At 43.9% G+C, this 21409-nt stretch overlaps 1 protein-coding gene across 1 annotated transcript in view; it reads right to left on the minus strand.

Moving 5' to 3' along the window:
* SKIV2L (Ski2 like RNA helicase) overlaps positions 1–21409 on the minus strand; it is a 35863-nt gene that overhangs the window by 12607 nt on the left and 1847 nt on the right. Inside the window, exons 2-20 of the mRNA XM_033916623.1 lie at positions 20547–20668; positions 18363–18472; positions 17946–18063; positions 16709–16823; positions 15775–15849; positions 15594–15647; positions 14482–14675; positions 14059–14202; positions 13697–13842; positions 12267–12413; positions 11992–12076; positions 10790–10896; positions 8957–9103; positions 8143–8236; positions 3749–3961; positions 3137–3247; positions 2523–2634; positions 2020–2138; positions 620–757 (exon numbers count right to left, since the gene is read on the minus strand). Of these exons, the coding sequence (XP_033772514.1) occupies positions 620–757; positions 2020–2138; positions 2523–2634; positions 3137–3247; positions 3749–3961; positions 8143–8236; positions 8957–9103; positions 10790–10896; positions 11992–12076; positions 12267–12413; positions 13697–13842; positions 14059–14202; positions 14482–14675; positions 15594–15647; positions 15775–15849; positions 16709–16823; positions 17946–18063; positions 18363–18472; positions 20547–20668 (2351 nt within the window). The remainder of the gene's footprint in view (positions 1–619; positions 758–2019; positions 2139–2522; positions 2635–3136; positions 3248–3748; positions 3962–8142; positions 8237–8956; positions 9104–10789; positions 10897–11991; positions 12077–12266; positions 12414–13696; positions 13843–14058; positions 14203–14481; positions 14676–15593; positions 15648–15774; positions 15850–16708; positions 16824–17945; positions 18064–18362; positions 18473–20546; positions 20669–21409) is intronic.

Consider the following 21409-nt stretch of genomic DNA (forward strand, 5'->3'; position numbering starts at 1 on the left):
TTTTTCAATAAGGAGAGTCCTTAGTAAAGAGACTTGAAATTCCCATTTTTTAAATCACAGCTCAGAATACCAAAACTCTCAGAGAAAAATTCAGGAAATTCCAGAATTTAAATTCTGAATTTCAGATTTAGGATCCCAGATCTATAACATTCATAAGAATTCAGACCAAAATTTACTTCAGAAGATCACTACATATTGGTTTAATATTATTATTGTATCATTTCACATATTGTATGCCACTTTGGACCTTATTCTAATAATAATAATAACAGTTTATATAATGCAGGACCGTGAAGTTCTATGCGGTTTACAATGATTAAAAATGTTACAGATTGAGTAGTACCAACAGAGTTGAAGTTTAGCAATCAGTTATGGGGAAAGATTGTGCAATGCAGCTGCCTACGTACTTTAACTGGTGGGGAAATGAAATTCACATTTGAGCTTCTCATATGTTGATTAAACAAGTTACAAATGTCGAGATTAGATTAAAAACTTTGTGAAAATGGTAAAATTATACCCTAACACACACACACACACAGATTCATAGGGGAGTGCATGCTTGCTTCCTAGTGACAAACTAAGCATGGCTTGAATGAATATAGTGTGTAAGATTTTGTACCTTAGTATCCTTCCTGGTGTGGAACTCCGAGAAACTTCGCTTCATCATGTCCTCCACACGGAGAGCCTCCACACGCAGCAAATTCAGGATCATGGTGTAGGTCAGGCGGAACTGGGACTGCAGTTGCATCGGACGTCCCTAAAAGATGGATCCCACCAGCCCCCTCCCACAAAGAGGGGGAAGCAAACAGATGAAAATCAGCAAAGGAGTCCAGGGCTTGAACACTCTCGTCAACCTCTACAACCTCTACAACCTCTAGCCATCCTCTTCTTGTGCTATCCAACCATCAGGAATTTTCCTATTGAGCGTCTTTCTGGTACTTTGTCCAACCATCACCTATTCCACTATTACTCTGTCCATCAACCATCCATCTGCCCAACTATCAGTCATCCTTGTATTATTCTATCCAAGCATCGAACATCAATCTATTCAAATACTGACCAACTTCTTACGCTACTCAATCATAACCAACTTTCTGTTGGTCTGTCCATGTAATATTATGTAACTATTTACCAACTTTCTACTACTTTGTCCAACCATCAGTCTTTCTTCCAACCACCTACTGACCAATGAACTACAACTATTGGCTATCCCCTTTCTATCCAACCATTGGCCACTGTTCTATTAGTCTGACCAGCTATTGACTATCCATCTATTGACCAATCTCCTGTTATTTTTGCAATTATCATCCATCAGTCTATCTAGATATTAGCTTATTCTCTTGGTGATTTACCCCTTTAAAGCACTCATTCTATTCCTCTGAACATCACTGTAGAGAATGACACTGGGACAAATTTTTCCCCCTCCTCGCGGGAACTCATTTTTCCGTCCCATCCCGGCAAGTTATTTTCCTGTCCTTGCCCCATTCCTGCAATCTCTGTCTTCATCTGCACAAGCCTCAAACACTTTAAAATCATAAGTGTTTGAGGCTTGTGTGGTTAATGCAGAGCTTACAGGAATGGGGCAGGGACAGGGACAGCGACAAAACTCACGGGGACAGGACAGGGAAATTGAGTTCCTGCGGGGAGGGATAAAAATTTGTCCCTGTTTCATTCTCTACATCACTGTAGAGTTACTGATCCTATAGGTCCCTCGTTCCTTTGCGTCTTCCCTGCTGAATGCCAATAACTTGGTAAATGTATGCTCAACAGTTGGATAAAGTCATTGGATAATAGCTTACCATCGATTGGCAGAAAGATGAGAAATAGCCAGTGTTTTGAGCAGACAGATGGAGGATGATTTGACTACAAGGATGGCATAATTAATGAATGAAGTTTGTTAGAGGTAACGGGAGAATGACTGGCTAAACAAATGGATAGATTTTTGTGGGGGTGGTAGAAGAGATGGAAACTTGGCCAATAGACAGAACGAGGGTTAATGGGTGTGCATCACATGCTTACCAGCATCATCTTGTGAAGATCAGACATCTCTGGTACTTGAGCTTTACAGAGGATAATGACCATGCCGGTGGTGTCCAATCCTCGGCGTCCAGCCCTGCCAGCCATCTGGATGTACTCACCTGGAATTCCATGGATCAAAAAAAAAAAAGTATACACATGGATCAAAAGGGGAGTGAGAGGCAACGTATTTTCCAAACTCCTGTTTTCATTCTATGCTGAGTGGGTTATGTGGGCAATGAGTGTTAGGCTCTTGGGGAATCCGCTCCTCTCTTGACACTTTAGAAGCTCATACCAGACTGCCGTGATATATCCTTCTCAGGGGGCCCATGGGATCTCACAGGGAGGAAGTGTCTCCCAGTTGTGTAACTATTTCTATATCTCAGGTATTGCTGGGATCGAGGAAAGGAAAGAAGTCACCTCTTATAGACAGAAAGGGTATGGATGGTGGGGGGAGGGGGAGCAGCAGGATCCTACCCCACGATATAATCTCCCTTCACCCTCACCTGGTACAAGGTCACGGAAGTTGGTCCCATCGTGCTTGCGAATGGAGTCAAAGACCACAGTTCTGGCGGGCATGTTCACCCCCATGGCAAATGTCTCTGTGGCAAATAGGATCTGTGTGGCAAGAGAAGAGAAAATAGCATCACTCCTACCCAGCCAGTAGATATGAAGGAAGGTGCAACAGTTTTGAAAATTAACAGAGGCTGCCCTATGACCTCCCCATGATGCTCTTCTGTTCTTATACATCCCCTTTACGTCTGTTGTCTTCCAGTGATGCCCCTTCATGTCTTTATACCTCCTCTTCACAGCTGCTTTGTAGCTTCTTATGATATCCCTGCTGCTGCTCCCATAATTCCCCTCTTCTTCCTTATAACCCTGATTTACTGGTGCTCTGTGTTCCCATGATGCCCCTCCCTTCCTTTTATGAGTTCTGTAGAGCCCACCATGGCCCCCTTGCTCTTGGTACCCGATGATCTCTCCATGGCAACTTTCACCGCCTATTCCCAACTCCACAGGCAGCCAGTTGAGTTCCAGAGAGAAATGCTGGTAGGTTGATTGCTAGTTTTCACCCCCCACCCCCACCCCTGCTGAGAGTTCGGCCAACATGGATCCTTACCTTTACTAGCCCCCTGCTGAACAGCATTTCAATAACCTCCTTCAGGATTGGCAGGATCCCGCTGTGGTGAACACCAATCCCCCGCTTCAGAAGTTCTACCATGTGAAGCACCTGAGAGGATGCAAAATCAGTTCAACTGAAGCAATTACAGAAAACTGTTGAGGGGGGGGAGGGGGAGGTGAGAGACCCAAATAATCACTGGGACAGACACCAGGGCAGAGGGAAAAGCATTTAGGATTTAGTTCCTATAATATGACCTTTAACCCTGGAATTCACTTCCCTGAGTGTGAAGACCTCACAGCAACTTTGTTGCCTTCAGGTCCACTCTCTTTTAGTGTTAACTTCCTGTCAGATGATACTTCAGTTGAAATACAAATTAAAAGATTTACATCTCTAAGCCAACCACACCACTAACAGGAAGTAGGACTGTGAGAGATACATCCATTTCCTGATGGGGGACTTATCTTGAAAAAAGCACCCCCTGAAAGCAGAACTTTGTACAGCAATGCATTTTCAGTTAATTTCCTGTTGGATGACCTTTGACCCAGACACACATACTTCTTGAAAACTGAACCCTGTGGGTGCTAAATATAGAGTCAAACGAATAAGTACCTGAGGTAGCTGTCTGTCCGTGCCCTTTAACCTGGAAATGCATTTCTGGAAGAAAATGTGGATCTCACTCTTCTCAGCACTAGTGGTCAAGTCGACGGTAGTCAGCATGCTAGCGTTCTCATCACAACGGTTCCGTGAGAAGGTGAAGGCCACAACAGGCAGCTGGTCCTTCTTCCTCAGCATGTCTATGAGAGAGAGCCAAACGTTCTTGTCCTGAGACCACCCCCAAAACAGAATGAAAAACAAGTGGTCAAATAGTAATATAGCAAATGATGGCAGACCAAAGTGGCCCATCTAGAAGGGAGGCCATAGTTGTACCTGCCACTACAGAATGACACGGTGACAAAATTCATCACCGTTCCCATCCCCGCAGATAGCAGCAGGAAACCATCTCCATGTCATTCTTTAAGGAGAGAGAGAAGAATCAGAGTACGAATGGGCCCAGCCAGTGACCCTCAAGCCTTGTATTGAAGAATGCTGGTGTAGAAGGACTGAGCTTGAGACAGACACTAAAGTAAACTAAAACTTAGCTTTCTATACTGGGTCTTCAATCAAAATGGAGCTCGACTCGATTAACAGAAACTAAAAGAAATATGAAGGAGAAAAAAAAGAAAATAACAGTCACAAAATATTAGTGTGGCAGATTTCCTAAGTGTTTAGCAAATAAAATAGTTTTTAAAGATTTGCGAAAAAGTTGAAAAAGACCAAAAGAATGACACGGGATGGTTTCCTGTGGTTATCCGCAGGGACGGAGAAGGTGACAAATTCTGTCCCCATGCTACTATTTGGGGTTCCGGAATCTTGCTTGCTCTTTGAGATCCTGGAATGTTGCTACTCTTTGGAGTTCCGGAATCTTGCTTACTCTTTGAGATTCTGGAATGTTGCTACTCTTTGGGGTTCCGGAATCTTGCTTGCTCTTTGAGATCCTGGAATGTTGCTACTCTTTGGAGTTCCAGAATCTTGCTTGCTCTTTGAGATCCTGGAATGTTGCTACTCTTTGGAGTTCCGGAATCTTGCTTACTCTTTGAGATTCTGGAATGTTGCTACTCTTTGGGATTCCAGAATCTTGCTTGCTCTTTGAGATCCTGGAATGTCGCTACTCTTTGGAGTTCCGGAATCTTGCTTGCTTTTTGAGATCCTGGAATGTTGCTACTCTTTGAAGTTCCAGAATCTTGCTTGCTCTTTGAGATCCTGGAATGTTGCTACTCTTTGGAGTTCCGGAATCATGCTTACTCTTTGGGGTCCCGGAATCTTGCTTACTCTTTGAGATTCTGGAATGTTGCTACTCTTTGGGGTTCCGGAATCGTGCATACTCTTTGAGGTTCTGGAATGTTGCTACTCTTTGGGGTTCCGGAATCTTGCTTACTCTTTGAAATTCTGGAATTTTGCTACTCTTTGGGGTTCTGGAATCGTGCTTACTCTTTAAGGTTCTGGAATGTTGCTACTTTTTGGGGTTCTGGAATCTTGCTTACTCTGAGATTCTGGAATGTTGCTACTCTTTGGGGTTCTGGAATTGTGCTTACTCTTTGAGGTTCTAGAATATTGCTACTCTTTGGGGTTCCAGAATCTTGCTTACTCTTTGAGATTCTGGAATGTTGCTACTCTTTGGAGTTCTGGAATGTTGCTACTCTTTGGGGTTCTGGAATGTTGCTACTCTTTGGGGTTCTGGAATGTTGCTACTCTTTGGGGTTCTGGAATTGTGCTTACTCTTTGAGGTTCTAGAATATTGCTACTCTTTGGGGTTCCGGAATCTTGCTTACTCTTTGAGATTCTGGAATGTTGCTACTCTTTGGAGTTCTGGAATGTTGCTACTCTTTGGGGTTCTGGAATGTTGCTACTCTTTGGGGTTCTGGAATGTTGCTACTCTTTGGGGTTCTGGAATTGTGCTTACTCTTTGAGGTTCTAGAATATTGCTACTCTTTGGGGTTCCGGAATCTTGCTTACTCTTTGAGATTCTGTAATGTTGCTATTCTTTTGAGATTCTGAAATGTTGCTATTTTGGGGGGTTCTGGAATTTTACTACTCTTTAAGGAGAGAGGGAAGAATCTGAGTCTGAATGGGCAGGCCCAGTCACTGACCCTCAAGCCTTGCATTGAAGAATGCTGGTGTAGAAGGTTTGAGGTTGAGATAAACACTAAAGAATGACACAGGATGGTTTCCCGCGGGGACGGGAACGGTGATGAATCTTGTCACAGTGTTATTCTCTACCTGCCACTTCACATAGATTTCTCCATCCCCTCTCGTTTTTACGGTTGATAACCGCTGCTCTGTGTAGGCTATCCACTCTGTCTTTTTTTTAAAGTGTGAAAGTCATTTAAGTTTTGTTTTAAATGGAAATGCTCGATACTTTTATTCCATCCTCTAGTCCAGTGTTTTTCAACCGCTGTTCCGCGGCACACTAGTGTGCCGCGAGATGTTGCCTGGTGTGCCGCAGGGCCGCAGGGCCCGGAGCTGACAGGGGGCCCGAGGCAGGGGCGCCAGTAGCTCGCCAAGGCAAAGTGAGTCGATCACCCAGGACTCACTTTGTCTTGGCGATCTAATCTATGGAGCCGATAAGTCTTCTTCTCCCCGACGTCAATTCTACAGTCGGAGAGGAAGTTCGGGCCAGCCAATCGCTGCCTGGTTCGGGCCAGCCAATCGCTGCCTGGCTGGGCGGAACTTCCTCTCCGATTGTAGAATTGACGTCAGGGAGAGCATGAGTCGGCGTCGGCTTTGGGGCCTGTTATCCATTGGTAGGTCCTGTTCCCCGATGGCAGCGGCAGTGGCAGTGGCTTGGGGAACGGCAGGGAGAAAGAAAGAAAGGGGGCAGGCAGGGAAACAGAAGGAAAGAAGAGAAACAGAAAAAAAGAAAGAAAGGTCAGGGAGAGAGGAAGAAAAAGTTGGGGGAGGGAATGAGGTGTGGAGGAGAGAAGGCATACAGGCTGATAGAAGGGAAGAAAGATTGGATGCACAGTCAGAAGAAGAAAGTGCAACCAGAAATCACCAGACAAGGTAGGAAAAATGATTTTATTTTAAATTTAGCAAAGTGGAGGCAGTAATACCACAGTTTTCAAAGGAATTTGCCCAAATAACTTAATAGTTAACTGGGTAAATTCCCAGAGATGAAAACTTCCCTTCACTTACTATGCACAGTTCTGGATTTATATCTGCTGTCTATATTTTACAATATGGTCACCTTTTACTAAACCGCAATAGTGGTTTTTAGCGCAGGGAGCCTATGAGCGTCAAGAGCAGTGCTGGGCATTCAGCGCAGCTCCCTGCGCTAAAAACTGCTATTGTGGTTTAATAAAAAGGATGGAGGGTATATTTGTCTATTTTTGTATGCTATAAAAACCAAATACAGAGAGAGACTGAGAGCTGTTGACGAAGAGCTACGTGTGTGTCTTTCTTCGATTCCAGCCAGAATATCAGCTTTGTGTTCAGCCAAACAGGCCCAGGTTTCGCACTGAATAAAGTATTTTATAATTTTTCACTAGTCTGTTTACTTAATATTTCATCATAAAGTAATTATAAAATACTTTCTTTGTGTTTATTTGATTCCTATTCAAGAGAATTACTTTATATATAGTCAATATAGGCAGAGAGTTAAATTTTTTAACATTTTCTTATGGTGGTGTGCCTCGTGATTTTTTTCATGAAACAAGTGTGCCTTTGCCCAAAAAAGGTTGAAAAACACTGCTCTAGTCATATAAAGATCCTCTGTGTTTATGCCAATGCCTTTTTGAATTCTGTCACTGTTTATGTCCCTCCCAGGCAACCACCATCCTTTCTGTGAAAATGTATTTCCTGATAATGCTTTTAGATTTCCCTCTTTGCAGGTTATCTCACTGCTGACACCAGCTTTTACCATATAAGTGTACGTCTATTGCCGAAAACAGTTGCAGTTCAGGAACAAACTTATTCTCACTCGCTGACTCACTTCTAGGGACGTGTAAATCAGGGCAGCGATTTAAGAATTTCACCGAGTAGCCGATTAGAGGTTGTGTCAGCTCTTAATAAGACCTTAATTTGCAAAACTTTTAGCTGCACCCTTGCAGGAAGAAATTCAGTTGCATCTAGTTAAGTCTGCGATAATGATTTCCAGAGCCCACTTTGAGGTTGGGGTGGCAAGGAAACTACTCTGGAATGTGTACAGCCACAATATCCATGAGGTTTCCTCTTACTTGAGCAAATTAATGTGGCCTATTATCTTTAAACTCCTACACCCTATCATCAACCTACAGAACAGAAAATTGCTCCAGCAATGGCCCGAGTTCTGCATCCTTCTGCATTAAGCACCGACAATCAGAAAATGCTACTCTGGTTGACCCTTCCCGGTTTTGACACTTTAAATAGCCCTTTTCTGGCAACTCTGCCACCTTCATGGCCCATAGAGTATGAGGCTTGGTCCTCACCTGGCTAGGACCTCCTTGGTGAGGCTGTTTGGCCCCAAAAGACTGCGAGTGTTTGCTCGATCGATCCTTCTTTGCTTCAACAGCAGCATAGTATCTATGAGAGGAGAGGAGAGGGTGAGACCAGAAACAGATGATTATAGAGAAAGTTTTCACCGGTAGTTTTAATCAAAGTCACTTAACCTCTCTTTGCTAAACCTTAAAATGCATTCCATCCAGAAGTTTTAGCACAGGGAAACAGTGATTTTCTTCTGATGTTTTATTAAAACTTGTTATACCACCTGTTCTTACAACAGGTCCAAGCAGTTTACAATTAAAAATACATAAAAAGAAAGGAACTCCATATTAAATAGGACAGATCTAAGTAGAATACACAGCATGCACTCCCTCATTCATACCTACAAATTACAACAATTAAGTAAAAATTCTTGTATGAATTCTGTATCACAGTGACCCTATCAAAAAGACCCATTACCACTAATATATGCACCAAGTCTAGCGATGTTGAAATTTCCCCAAATGCTTCATGAAAATAAAGAGTTTTCAACATTGTTTTAAATGCTTTTAACATTTGCCTCCAACCTCAATTCTCGTGGAAGATGATTCCACAATTGCGGAGCTATGAAATAAAATGCCTTACTTCTAGTTGACTCCCATCTCGCTCTATTTGGTGAAGGAAGAACTAATCTATTATCTTGTATTGATCACACAATTTATGAGGGTTACACAGACTACACAGCTGACTGAGAGCCTATGGCACCAAGAAATAAGAAGAATAGCATTACAATAGTCGATTCTGAATGGAAAATATCCTTACCCTTTGGTCAAGAAAGTTCCCTTGGCATCCACCAACAGAAAGAGCTCATTCTGGGTCTTCTGACTATTGCCCGTGTACAAGTAATGCTCCAAGGGGACTGGTCTTTTCATTGTGCTGATAACGTAGATCTTTTTACGCTTTATTCTCCTATGGGAACAGTGATGGTCAAACAGAAGAGCACCTCGCCTTCAGATATAAACAGTCAAACAAAAGGCAAAGGAGGCATCTTTCCAACCAATGATCAGTCTTTATTTAAACCAGTGGTCACAAGGATCCAAGTTTCGGCGTATAGAAGACGCCTTCCTCAGGGGACACTGAACATAAACTCCTAAGTCCTCAGTGATGGTCACATTCCAGGTATTTACTGGAAACGCCATCTTATGCAGAGTTCAACTGAACATCCATTCAATTACACCACTATCCACTGGCCTATCTACTCACTCATCTATGGATGCAGCATCTCTTCATCTAACCAAGCATTCAATGGATCATTAATTCCATTGATCCATTCATTAATCCATGTACTCAATCTAATTACAGATTCACTCAGATATTAGTCATTCATCAGTAAGTCCATTCTCTAACACGCCATCCATCGGCTAAAATGAGATATGATCAAACACCCATCTATTCATCCATGTACCCATAGAACAATCGCCCAACAACCATCAAAACCAAACCGAACTACCTAGCGTTTTGAAGGAAGCTAAAGACCTACCTCTTCGACCTATATACCCTACTGACAATTAATTATTGGATTCAACCTAGTACCCCCTATCTTATCGGTACCTATTCTATGCAACCTACTAGCTCAAGTCTTTTAATTACCTCTGCACTTCTCAAATAACCAAAGAATTCTTATCTCTCTAGGAACTGTATCTTCTGTTATTTTGTTTGCAATGTATCAATTTGTATTCCCATAATTTCAACCTGTAAGTTACCTTGAATCTGTTTGGGACATAGTGCAACTCAGAAATCCCACTAGATTAGATTAATGACCATCAAAACATTAACAAAATTTCAACATGCTTGGGACAGGCACAGATCGCTAGAGTAAAGACAGGTGTATGGAATTTTTACCTCAAGTGGAACGTGTGAGAGTCACAGGGGGAGAACACAGATTGATGGGCAGAGAATGGTGGTATGCTTAGATCAGAATTCAAAGAAGGCTGGGGCGACTGAATGTAGCAGCCATGGGGGTAATCCTAACAACAGTGATGCTGTCTGGCCACTGTTTAGATTATTATGAAGCTTGGCGGTTAAGACGTTGGAAGGGGTCTTAGTAAGTAAGGAATTTTTAAGGATCAAAAAGAACATGACAAGGCTTGGAATAGCCAATTATCAGAGGCCAACACTGTAACAGAATTTAAACATGCTTAGTGTGTGTATATATAAAGTAGTGATAAGGGCCAAGAGAGAGGATAAGAAACACTATTGGGGGGGGGGCACTGTTGTTGTTTTAAGTAATGAAATGTATATGTTCCTTCACCCAAGATGATACATAACCAGACAGAAAGGCAACTGGGAAGACTAGATGGGCCAACTGGTCCTTAACTGCCATCATCTACTATTCATTGATCCATCCGTTCTGCCAATATTCTATCCACCATCGAATTATTCAAGCATCTACTGATATAATCATCCAGCCACTTGACTCTCCATTGAATCAATCATTCACCTAATCTTTCATCCACTCACTTCTCTACTAGTTCCTTAACTCCGATTCTACCGAATTCTCACCCAACTGTACTCAGTGGAAATCAAATCTCTCCTCCCTTACGCCAACCCACCATACATGCTCAAAGATGATTTGTCTCCGATTCATTCTCTTACCCAATCCAGTCTGCAAACTCCAGGGTGTTTGGGACTGTGGCACTGAGGAGAATGATGTTCACGTGTTCCGGTAGCATGATTAGTACTTCTTCCCATACGACGCCTCGCTGTGGAGGAGAGGCGTGGGCAAGCAGGGAGAGAAATGAGGATGCATCAGTACTTCCTATAACCACTCCCCATGAAGGGTATGAACATCATACTCAAATATCTTTAGAAAGAAGGATGCCTAATTCTATTTTTAAAATCTGCTACTCTCCTCTTCCTTAGTAGAAGGGGGTTATTCCCTGCTTGACACATACTCTTTGGGTTAGAGGCAGTGAACATCTTTTTGACTGAGGGGCCAAACAAACCAACTTCTAGCTCCATCCACAAGTTCTCTAGTTGCCAATGCTGTGTTGGACAAAATATCATTCAGGCCACGGTCCCAGTGAGCCACCCCCTTTCCACTGCCTGTGCTCTTGAGTTATCCTTGGCCTTCTGTTGCTCACTTCAACCCTTGCCATCCCTTCTTTCCACTCTGGCTTACTTCTTCATCATTGACATTCTCCACAGACAAGCAAGATGAGTTAGTCACACACTAATGATGTCATCTGACAGCATTATGGACAGACCAGCTCTCCTAGAGCTCAGAAAAGGCTTTTCTGAGCAGTGGTGTAGTAAAGGGTTGATTGTGGTGGTGGACTGCCTTGGATGCCGACTTGGGGGGGGGTCCAGCACCTCACATCCTCCCTGCTCCCTTCCCCGCCGCACACATGCCTTCCCTTCCCCATGCTTCTAACTCTACACCGGCGTGAGCAGCATCGCCAACCTGCTGCTCGCACCGGCCTTGGCTCTCTGAAGTCACTTCTTGGTCGTGGGATCAGGAAGTGACATCAGAGGGAGAGCTGAGGCCGGCACGAGCAGCAGGTTGGCGATGCTGCTCACACTGGTGAAGTTAAAAAGGAATGGGGGAAGGAAAGGGGTGTGCATGTGGCAGGGGATGGTGGGTGGGCAAGGATCGGGAGGGGCGGAGAAGAGGACGGGGGTCTACACCATTGTTTCTGAGAATGTGCCAGCCACCTCCCACCACAAAGCCTACCCATTTTCATTACAGTCAGTTTCATCCTGCCTAATGGGCAGATAAGAAAAATCCTTCCCTCGCTGTCCTATTTGAAAAACATCTGAAAAACGCAATACCCTCTCCCCGTCTGGTACTGGTTTACCTCTGCATCATTGACGTAATGCACCTCATCAAAAATAACCCACTCCAGGTCTCGAATGACGTCAGAACCGTTGTACAGCATAGATCTAAGAGTAAGAAAGTGCATGGTAAGACAAACAGGATGGAACAATGGTAGTAGGAAACAGTAAAGAATCTAGAGACACAGTAAAAAAGAAAAAGAAACACACAGAAGGGAGAGAAAAAAAGAGGGAAAAACAGCATGTTAAACAAGAGACACAGTGATAAAGATGCATGTTTGCCATAGGACAGGGGTACCGGAGAATCTCTGTGGTCATGATAAGGCAGGAGGCATCGGGGTGCAGTTGGACATCCCCCGTCAGCAGTCCCACATCCTGGAACGTGTTCCTGAAGTCCCGAAACTTCTGGTTCGATAAGGCCTTGATAGGCGAAGTGTAGATTGTCCTTACAGAAAATGAATACAGCAATGAGGAAAGAGTAGAGATGATGCTGAAGTTACAGAGATAGTGGAGGGAAAAACAAAGAACTGGGGAGGGAGGTGGGAGCACATCAAATTAACATGACACCCCCTCCAAAAAAAAACAGAACAGAGGTTGGAAAGGGAGGGTGGTTCCCAATTTCATTGAGAACTTATGTTTTTTGTTTTTTTTTAATTTCTTTATTCATTTTTTCATATTACAACAAGTGTATCAGAAAAATACATATAATCTTATAAACACGCACTTGATTTTCCTTCATGAATACTTTAAGTACAATATATCATATTCATATTTTTATAATGTTTTAGATAATATGTAAATCATTTAATATGTATGACAAATATAAATATAATAAAATAACCCCTCCCTTCCTATTTCAGAAAATCTAACCTAATACTTCAAAATGCATTAATTAATTCATACCTATTGTGAGGTAAATAAAATAATACCCACCCACATCCGCACTTAACAAATCTCTTATTATGGGAAAATGTTATTAATCATTACAAAAATCTGCTAATGGTCTCCAAATCTTCAGAAATTTACCAAAATAACCTTTCTGTGTTGCTATTGTGCGCTAAATTTTATATATATGGCATACCGAATTCCACCAAAAGTTATAACTTAATCTGTCATAATTTTTCCAGTTACATGTTATTTGTTGAATTGCTACTCCAGTTAATATGAATAAAAGTTTATTATTATGTGACGAAATTTGACTTTTTGCTCTCATTGTTGTACCAAATAAAATAGTATCATAAGTCAAGGCTACTGGATTGTCCATCATCCTATTTATTTGAGGCCAAATTGATTTCCAAAATAATAATATATATGGGCAATAGAATAAAAGATGATCTAATGTCCTTTTATCGTGTGATTGTTTTTACAAAACCCGCCAAAATGGGATGGTTCCAGTTTTTTTTAGAACTGCTGATTTCAGAGCTGCCAAACTATTCAGTGCCAATCCTGGTTTTGAACTTATCAAAGCAGTGTGGTATTTGTCATCCCTGATTCTACCCATTTAGGTTCCTAACGCAGCAGGATAGGACTGTCAGAAATCCGAGACTGGCTTAAAATCTCCCTCCTCGAACTGGCTAACTTGGCTGATTTGCTAAGTGCTTTGCTGAATGCACTTTTGGCAAAATGGCTGCTCCCTTTAGGGGTGGGCGAAGGAATAGGCTTGTACAACAAGAAGCTGGGTTTCAGATGAGGGAGGCAGGGCAGTAGACAGAGATGCTACAGACATACTTAGTCATGTGTTTCTTGGACAATGCGATTGCGTACTCGGCAACCACAGTCTTCCCCGCAGAGGTGTGTGCAGCCACGAAGACAGAATCGTGGCTTTCCAGTCGCAGGATGGCCTGCTTTTGGAAGACATCGGGCTCGAAAGGCCACTATGGAGAGAACAAAAATTTGGGTTGTCAAAGTCCAAAATGGTACCCACCACAACAGCAAGAAAAGAAGGATTGGTTGAAGGATGTGAGGGGATGGAAGAGGAAGAGAGAAAGGAGAGGAATGGAAGAAAGGAATGGAGGAGAGAAGCATATTAGGGCAGATGGGAAAAGGAAGGCACTGGAGAACGGAAGGGGAGAGAAAGTACCAGTCCTTACTCTAAAGGCAGGGTCGGGAATACGTTTGTAGAAATCATCCACTGGGCAGCTGATGTCCACAGGGAAGGCCCATTGCTCTTTTGGGGGTTCCGCTGGCACCGCAGGTGCTTGAGCTGGGTTGGACTGAGGCTCGGGGGCTGAGACCTAAAATAAAAAGGAAACAGTGAGAGGGAAAGAGTGAGAGAGAGATATGCAAAGAAACAGACAAAGAGATGAGACACAGAAAGAAGAGTGAAATGCAACCGAAGGGGAGAGAGAGAGATGGAGAGAACAAGAGGGGCCAGACAGAGCTGAACGACACGAAGGGAGAATTCTTTTTCCTGTTTTCTCCATCATTTGTCTGGAGGGGAGAAGGCTGCTGCCCAATCCGATTATCTGCCACCTGCGCCTTCCTTGTAGCTGAGGGCTACGTGTCTGTCTCACCTGTATGTTCAGTCCCTCCAGGCTGTTTGTCCTCTGTAGTCCCTTTGACTTTTTTCTCTCCTCCTCCTCCTCCTTGCCTCCTCTCCTTTGAGTTGGTTCTGTCGCTTCCTCATCACTAGAATCTCCAAAGTCAAAGTCTTCCAGTGCTCCCAGCAAGTTAGTGAGGGTTAACGTGCTTGGGGAGGCTTTCAGCTCTGCAGGGGAACAAATGCACACACATTTAGAGTGATGGGGGGGGGGGCAGCTCTCTTCTGGTCTCCTGCTCTCCCTCATATAATTAAGAACATGAATTCAGAGATATTAAGTTACTCAGTTCCAGGCTGGAGATTTTGGGACAATCATGGATTTCTGACCACCCCATCTCGATGCATTATAGGCCCTACAGCACTGATTTCAATGGACAGAATCAGGCACTACAAATCCCACACTGCTTTGGGATGCGATTTCAAAACCAGGACAGGCTAAAAAAAAGTCTCCATCTTGGAACAGGAGAGCTAGGCATCTCTGAATGCCACAGTGCAGAAGAAACATCTGTCAGTTTCCATTGGTCCTGTGCTGCCTCCAGCTATGAGATCCAAGTTCCATCCTCGGTTCTGGTTCCTGCTGCTGGGAGACATGGGTTCTGTTCCCTGCCCTAGCATCTCAGACTCTGTTCTGCGCTCTGGAGGAAGACTTGGGCTGCACCCCAGCCTCACGCTTTAGGCCATCTTACAGGGATGCAGAAATTCATGCCTTGAGTACCTCCCTATTGAATATGCATGAGAGAGATTTGCATACAATGGAGGCAGTGTCCATGCAGTTCTCTCTCGTGCATTTTCATTGTGGATATCCTGAAAACCCAACAGGCTGGATTAAGGACCACTGCATTAGGGATATCCTGAAACCTAGCCTGTTTGCAGCACTCAAGACCTGAACTGAATACTTGGGAGGCTTTAATTCTATTCCCTGGTCTGGTTTCTTACATCTTTGAGTTCTGAGACTCCTCTTAGCGGGTTCCATTCCTGTCTTTTGCTGCTCGGACTCCACATTGCCTAAAGGCCTTACTTATTGGCTCAAATTCCTGCTCCATCAGCCGACCGTCTCCCCCCCCCCCCAATTCAACAACTCCTCACCTTTCTGATTAAAATCCACACCTTTCTTCCAGCCAGGAGGAACAGTCAGTAGATCTATATAGAAAACAAGACAAGATCAATCCCCAGATCTGCATTCATTTGAAGATTCTATTCTTTACAAAGATCAGCCATGTAGGGCAAATTCCAGTGAACGCAACAGGAAATATCCCAGCGTGCACACCTCTCTCGAAGTCCAGCGCTTCTTCCAAGCCTCCACGAGACTGGATCATCTCAAGGCTAGGCTCATCCATACCACCTAGGTGAACAGATGGCGTGACATGAAAGAAAATAAAATTGGTTATAAATGGGACGAGTTATAGAAAAAAAACAAACCAAAAAACCCTCCCAGTATTAAAGCCCCACCCCCACCCTGGTGCTGCCTCTGTGTGTGCAGTTGCCTCTAGGACTTCAGCTGAGATATGGCTGTAGTACTGCAGAGTGACTCTAGAGCACAAAGCTCAGGATGTAATTTTTTTTCCCCCTGACACTGATCACTGCAACTAGATCAGTGGTCTTAACCTCACGGCCCGCCAGGTGCTATTTTGTGGCCCTCGATATGTTTTCATAATCACAAAAGTAAAATAAAACAGTTTCTTGATCATCTGTCTCTTTAGCTATAAATTACATTATTATTAAGACTCAGCCAAGGCCTAGAAGGCTTGATTGGGCGGTATAAGAAATTTTAAATAAACTTGAAAGATTTATAAACTATAAAGAGTTTTACCTCATGCAAAATTGTCATTTCTTTAATAAAACATTAACTATTTTTTTCTGAGGCCCTCCAAGTACCTACAAATCCAAAATGTGGCCCGGCAAAGGGTTGGAGTTTGAGATCACTAGATGATCCCCTTGAGTGCTGCCTATGTGTATTGGGCTACCTCAGTCTTCCTGCTCAGACTTTGCTGCATTTTACCCACAGTCACTGCAAAGTAACCTAAAAGCACAAAGTTTACTGCTGCATCAGATGCCAGTTTGGAAGAGTGGTTTTTAAAGCTATTTTTTTAAAATAACATTTTCTCTTTGTAGCTGTCCGATGAAAAAAAACATTCTGATCGTTCCACTGCAGTGGCATTTTGCAAGTAGTGTACACATGAACTCCCTCCCTAGTTCCTTACCAGGCCAGAAAGGGTAATTGGTGGTGCTTCCTCGGACAGCTTGGGTGGGAGGTCCAGGGGGACGTTGCAGCGAGAGTGAGTTTTTTGCAGACAGTCCCGTGTCATCCAGCAGCATCTACAGGGAAACATAAAATATTACATCCCTGCCTGGTGCTCAACCAGGGGGCTTTCTAATAAATGGAGCATGGGGAAAAAATCCCCCAGATGCAGGAGGAAAGGGGGATGAGATTCACAACAGTTTGCATATTATACATCAGTGGTACAACAGACCAGCATCGAGTGTCTAATTAGAATTTACAGCAAGAGCATAAAAACTTGTAAAATCCTGACATGGCCTTTGTTTTCACCCTCTTAAGGGCTGCGTCAAGGAAAAACTGAAAATTAAAAGGTGGGAATCCACCTATGCTTTAACAGCATTGCTTGTGGTGAATAAATTCTGTTTACAGACATTTATTCATTCAATTTTTTAGCCCGTCCTCTCAAAAGAGCTCAGAACGGTTTACAAATTAGGAACGCAAGCATTATCTGACTCAAATCTATCTAATGTACCCGGGGCAGTGGAGGATTAGGGTGACATGCCCAGGGCCACAAGGAGCAACGCGGCGTTTCAACCCACAACCTCAGGTGCTGAAGCTTTAGCTCCAACCCAGTGTCTCACACACTAAACAGCGGGTCACGGCCAGAGGGCACCCTGAAGTGCATAGACGTCGATGTGATGACATCATGCACTTACGTGATGTCTGCGCATACACAAAGGCCCTATAGACAGGCCCTGAGCTGCCAATGGGGGGGGGTGTTGAACAGGAGAGGCACCAGCTGACTCTTTATGTGATTCACTGCTCTAACCACTACGCCACACTCCCCTCTATGTTAGCCTGTTTTATGACTGCTGTTTTTATCTTGCAGGTCATCTGCCCGTTTGCTTTCTTGGATTTACATACCGGTATTACATTTTGTACCTGGGGCGATGGAGAGTTAAGTGACCTGCTCGGTCACTAGAAGTTGCAGTGGGAAATCAAACCCACTTCTCCATGTTCTTAGGCCGCTGCCTTGCCCGTTAGGCTACTCCTCCACTCCCGAGAAAGACAGATGTCCATAAAAACAACAGATGGTACAGGGACCGAGAGAAAAACAGGATGAGACAAGCAGAGATAGAGATGCAGAGAGAAGGAGAGCAACACACAAAGAATAAGTGATACAGACAGAGGAAAGAGGAGCGAGAGCACCCAGCACTCACCTCCTTAAACCCTAGGAGTTCCCCCGTCGTGGGATTCCTCTCTACCTGAAGCTCTGAGTGCACCGGTGTGACATCCATGTGGTATAAGGAGTGCACATCCGTCTGCCGTGACCACACCCTGCAAACGTGAAAGTAACACAGAACACACAGCCTAGTAAATCTAGAAAATCAGAAGGGCAATTTCCCCATCTCCACTTCTCGGACTACAAGCGCAGAGTTGCAAAGCCTACAGCTTCAGATTCTAATCCCACCACTGACACAAACTATCTCTGATGCCCAAAGCACAAAACTGTGAATCTCCTCGTTTCCCTTGCCTAATTCAGAACTGTGGATTCTTGGGGAGCAGGAGGCCCCTGCAAACAGCCGTTGAAGACACCGTCACACAAAGGTGTTCGTACAATTGGTGGATACACTCACATCTGCGACCTCTCAAAGTGGTGGATGGGCAGCCAGTCAGGATCAGCCAGGAAACGGAGCTCAGCTTCTGAAAGAAGGTCCAATGCATGGGGAGGGAGGCCATGAGGCAGCTATGGGGGAGACATATCATCAGTCCACTAGTTCAATGCTTTCCCCACCTAGCCACTTCCAAGTAGAGAATGACACGGGGACAAATTGTTCCCCGTCCCCCCGGGAACTCATTTTCCCATCCCGGCAAGTTCTTTTCATGTCCCTGCCCCATTCCTGCAAGCGCTGTCCTCATCTGCACAAGCTTCAAACACTTTAAAATCATAAGGGTTCGAGGCTTGTGTGGTTAAGGCAGAGCTTACAGGAACGGGACAGGGACAGCGACAAAACTCACGGGGATGGGAAAATTGAGTTCCTGCGGGGACAAATTTGTCCTCGTGTTATTCTCTTCTTCTAAGCTAAAGCAGAATTACAACTCTCATGGCCCTTCCAAGAAAAGGACTTTGTGTACAAATTGAAAGAAAATACCAATGGCTTCTAATTGATTAGGGGGCCTTACCTGAGCTGCGCACTAGAACCCCTCTGTAATTTACCATTAAATTCTAATTTATTTATTTATTTATAACCCCACCCCAACCTTTTACAAAATTATAGCATGGATTTTAGCACCGGCCATGGCTGTAACAGCTCCAATGCACATAGGAATTCTATGAGCGTAAGAGCTGTTACCACTGCACTACGGTTTTGTAAAAAAAAAAGGAGGGGAGATTTTATTATACCTTCTTCTTAGCATTATCATTCAAGACAGTCTATAATAATAATATCAATAAACATACCACCAAAGTAAAACTGCTTAAAAATGAATGATTTCATCCAACTTATCTTCTGAGAAACAGATAAGATTTCAAAGCTTCCTAAAACCAGGAGCCGACAGCATATTTGTATTTCGGACTGCAAACAGAGCCCACTGTGCTCGCAACTTTCAAAGGCAGTATTATGAACCAATCTGATCATTCTTTCTTGTTCCCGAAGTAAGTTTCGGGGTTTTGTTGCATTTCTAGGATGTCATCTCTCCTGTGTTTTGACGTCTGCTTCCCACTCTCTCTCTCTCTGTTTATTTATTTATTCAGATTTCTATCCTGTTCTCCCTGGAGCTCAGAATGGGTTACAATTGACATTCACAATAAAATTATAGGACCGAGTTTATAGGTGGTCATAGAAAGACAAGAGGGGAGACGCGGGGGAGGGGGGAGAGCAGGGGAGCGAGAGTTAGGAGTATGTCTTGCCTAGGTGTAAGGATAAAAGCTTGTAATGAAAAATCTTGCACTATAACTATGGCAAATTTAACCTGTAAAGTGTATACACTTCCCCCTCCCCATTCGCGGTTTCGGCAATCGCGATTTCACATATTCGCAATTTTTGGGGGAGGGGGAAAAAAGAAAACCCCCCCCACAGTTTAGCCTTCCCCCCCGGCGTCCCGGCCTTACCTGGTGATCTAGCGGGCTTTCGGGGCAGGAGCGATCTTCCTACGCTCCTGCCCCGTGTAGATCGCCAATAGGAAATGGCTGCGGGGAGTTCCCGTCGTAGTCTCGAGAGACTACGGGAACTCACGGCAGCCATTTCCTATTGGTGATCTGCACGGGGCAGGAGCGTAGGAAGATCGCTCCTGCCCCGAAAGCCCGCTAGACCACCAGGTACGGCTCGGATGCCGGGGGGAAGGCGGAAGGGAGGCGGGGGGTGGGTCAGAGCCAGACCAGAAGATATTCGCGGTATTTCACCGTTTGCGGTCCGGCTCTGCCCCTATCCCCTGCGAATCTGGAGGGAGAAGTGTATTATGTATATTGGTGTTAGATCCCTAGTGTATGTCAAATTAGGATAAATCCAGTGCATATCGTAACCTGTTAACTGTATGTTTAACTTGTAACCCGTTCTGAGCTCTTTGGTGAGAATGGGTAGAAAACAAATTAACTAAATTAGCTCGAGAGATGGCGCCAGCTATTATGTATATCTATAAAGTGCCGTGTATGCGTGGCAGCACTATACCAATGAGAGTAATCCCTATTCGTATTTTCCACGCTATGTGCTAACATGGTACCCATCAGGGTCCCACAGGAGAGAGAGAGAGAGAGACTAACTGCAGACGAAAGAAGGGTGACCCTCTCCTCTCCCTAGGGAGTGTGTGTGAAAAGAACTCACAGTCGTGAGAGGGAAGGTGGCTCCATTGTGCTTAGGGGTCTGTGTGATCAGCTCAAACTTTCCTGAGCAGCCCACTTCGAGGATGGAGAGGGGCAGGTCCATGGGGCTCCTGGGAGGTAGCACTAAACACAGAGAAACAGAAGGAGAGAGAAAGGTTATGTTAAAGGGCAAGCAGGGCAATTGGGTTTGTACCTCCTCTAGCAACTTGTTGGTCCATAGATCTCTGTGGTCATCTTAGAATTCAGTATCTGTGTCATACCTTAGCTGATCATGTAATAATAATAATAATAATAATAATTTTATTTCTTATATACCGCTATACCGTGAGGTTCTAAGCGGTTTACAGTAGAAACAGAAGAAATGCAATAAGTAAGATTAATTAAGATGAAGAGAAAGTACTTAGAGTTCCCTGACTGTCCCAAAGGCTCACATTCTTGCTAAAGTACTTGAGAAAAATAAATTAGTTAGGTTATAAACATAGAGTAGAATAATAAGTATTCCTATAACAAGCAAGCAACCTCATTTCTGGAAAGTCTTAGCTTTTTAACAAGGAGTGGCTTAGTGGTTAGAGCTACAGCCTCAGCACTCTGAGGTTATGGGTTCAAAGCCTAGGCTGCTCCTTGTGACCCTGGGCAAGTCACTCAATCCTCCATAGCCCCGGGTTCTGTACATTAGATAGACTGAGCCCATCAGCACAGATAGGGAAAATGCTTGAATACCCGATTGCAAACCGCTTAGATAACTAAGATATAGGTAGGGTGGGATTTGGAAATATGATATTTGCTAATTGGTTTATTATTAATGGATGGGGTGGATGGGGAGGGATTCTTTTATACTTTAATGATTATAAGTAAGAATGTCAA

Source organism: Geotrypetes seraphini, chromosome 12 (assembly GCF_902459505.1).
Source record: "Geotrypetes seraphini chromosome 12, aGeoSer1.1, whole genome shotgun sequence".
NCBI classification, from domain to species: Eukaryota; Metazoa; Chordata; class Amphibia; order Gymnophiona; family Dermophiidae; genus Geotrypetes; species Geotrypetes seraphini.